General features: G+C 57.2%; 1 protein-coding gene across 1 annotated transcript in view; it reads right to left on the bottom strand.

Annotated features, from left to right (window-relative positions):
• Positions 1-649: 649 nt before the first annotated feature.
• The window catches only part of LOC103774483 (acetyl-CoA carboxylase 2-like), a gene marked incomplete at its 5' end in the record, with an annotated part of 13,513 nt that continues 12,355 nt past the window's right edge, over positions 650-1,807 (bottom strand). Inside the window, 3 exon segments of the mRNA XM_008941893.1 lie at positions 650-776; positions 903-1,039; positions 1,694-1,807. The exon segment at positions 1,694-1,807 is cut by the window's right edge and continues 13 nt beyond it. Coding sequence (XP_008940141.1) covers positions 650-776; positions 903-1,039; positions 1,694-1,807 — 378 coding nt within the window.

Genomic DNA, 1,807 nt, shown 5'->3' with positions numbered 1-1,807 from the left:
CTTTTCTGGCACAGCAGCTCATGGCCAGCTGGTGGCACATCAGACCCATAGTCACTGATCACTCCCCAAAGTGCTGGATGAGACAAATTGCTCCTCAGAGTTCCTGAGTTTATAATAAAACATCAGTTTGGGGCTGCTTCTCAAGCAGGGTTTACATTTCCTCCTGCTGCTTCCTGGGCAGCCTCCACGTGGCCAAGGACAGACCTCCTCCTCCAGCCTGCTCCCCTGTGGTCCCTGGGCCAGTGGGTTTGTACTTCCAGCTCCATCCAGCCCCATGAAACGTGTCTGATATTGGTGCTTGTTTTAAAGACTAAGGCCAGGGCTTGCAACTAAAACACAGTAAAAGATTTTAGGCTCTTTTTTAAAACCAACTTCTGCACCAGGCCCAGACTCCAGACATGGATCAGGACAAGTTCATCTTCTGCCAGGCTGTCCCTCTGATGAACACCCCCAGCACCAGAGGGAGCTTTGTAGGGATGGCAAGACCATTCTTCATGGCTTAAAATACAACCCCTGGCATCCTTTACTTAGGCACATGGGTCCAAGGCTTCAGTTCAAGGGCTGAGGAGCCAGGTGAGGAGGTGAGGTCTGGTCTCTGAGCAGTGGCGTGTCCTGGTGCTCCTCCTGCCCCATGGCAGCCACTGCTGGCTCACGATGGGTCACCATTGTCCACCATGGACAGGAGATGGGCCACCTGGGCCTTCTGAGCACGGGTGATGTGCTGGGCCATCTGGAGGATGCAGTCCATGGTCACCTCGGGGTTGGCTTGGATCAAGCTGCAAGGCAGAGAGAAGAGATCAGTCACCTCGGGGGCTGAAGGGAGAAGCAGCTCACCCCCCCCACCTCTGTCCCCAGCCCAGGGACAGCCCCACCCTTCATGTCCCAGCTCCCATGGGCCTCACCTCTGGATGTGCTTGAGGATGTAGTCCTTCTTCAGGTACTTGATGTTCTCCCGGATGGCCGAGCGGGCGCCGTCCTCCTCCTGCATGTGCTTCTCCAGCCACTCCACCACCACCTGGTTGTTGTCCCAGAGGTAGCCCTGGGGAGAGCAGCACCGTGGGTGGGGGCTCCTGCAGCCTGCACAGCCTGAGCCCCTCGTTGGCTGTGGCCTGGGGCTTTCCCCCCCTCCCTGGGACAAAAACAGGCAATGGGATTTTTCCTCTCAGTCCTGCACGGCACAAACCCCAGCTCCCAGTGAACAGCCACTGGGTAAAAGGCTCAGCCTGGAAACCAAAACTCAGGAAACCTTTGGGGACTGTATAAAACACTGAAAGTTGAGGTGAAAGCCCTTTTTCCCCCCACCCACCCTCACTCCCCAGCTTGGTGAGCACAGGGCTGACACACACGTGTGTGTGTCACAGCACTTGCATCTCTGAGCAGCTCTGAGGCAAAGAGCCCAAGTCACTTCTGCCGTGGGGAGCTCTGTCTGATGGTCTAAGCTGCTTCTTTGGGGACCACCTTGCTATGGCTGAGCACCACCCCCCAACTGAGGTCACCCCATCTGAGGGGACAGCCCCAGGCTGAGGGCTGCTCAGCCACCTCCCCCTGCACAGGCTGCAGAACAGTGATTCCCTTCACACATTGAAACCCTCAGGGAGGCATCAATGAAGCAGTTGAGCAACAGGGGGTCAAGGTGACAGCCCGGGGACCCTCCTGGCTGCAGGATGCCTCAGGAAGCTGGGGCTGAAGGTACCTTCTCAGCTCCCTCTGTCTCCATGAACCAGCGGCGCAGCATGGACTGGATGTGGATGTGGCTCAGCTGGCTGTTGGCTTTCAGGACCTCTGATTTCACCACCTCCTCCAGCAG

This window comes from Merops nubicus, unplaced genomic scaffold, assembly GCF_000691845.1.
Source record: "Merops nubicus isolate BGI_N331 unplaced genomic scaffold, ASM69184v1 scaffold27396, whole genome shotgun sequence".
In the NCBI taxonomy this organism is placed as follows: Eukaryota; Metazoa; Chordata; class Aves; order Coraciiformes; family Meropidae; genus Merops; species Merops nubicus.
The sequence above is the reverse complement of the archived record's forward strand: the minus strand, read 5'-3'. Positions and strand labels throughout refer to the sequence as shown.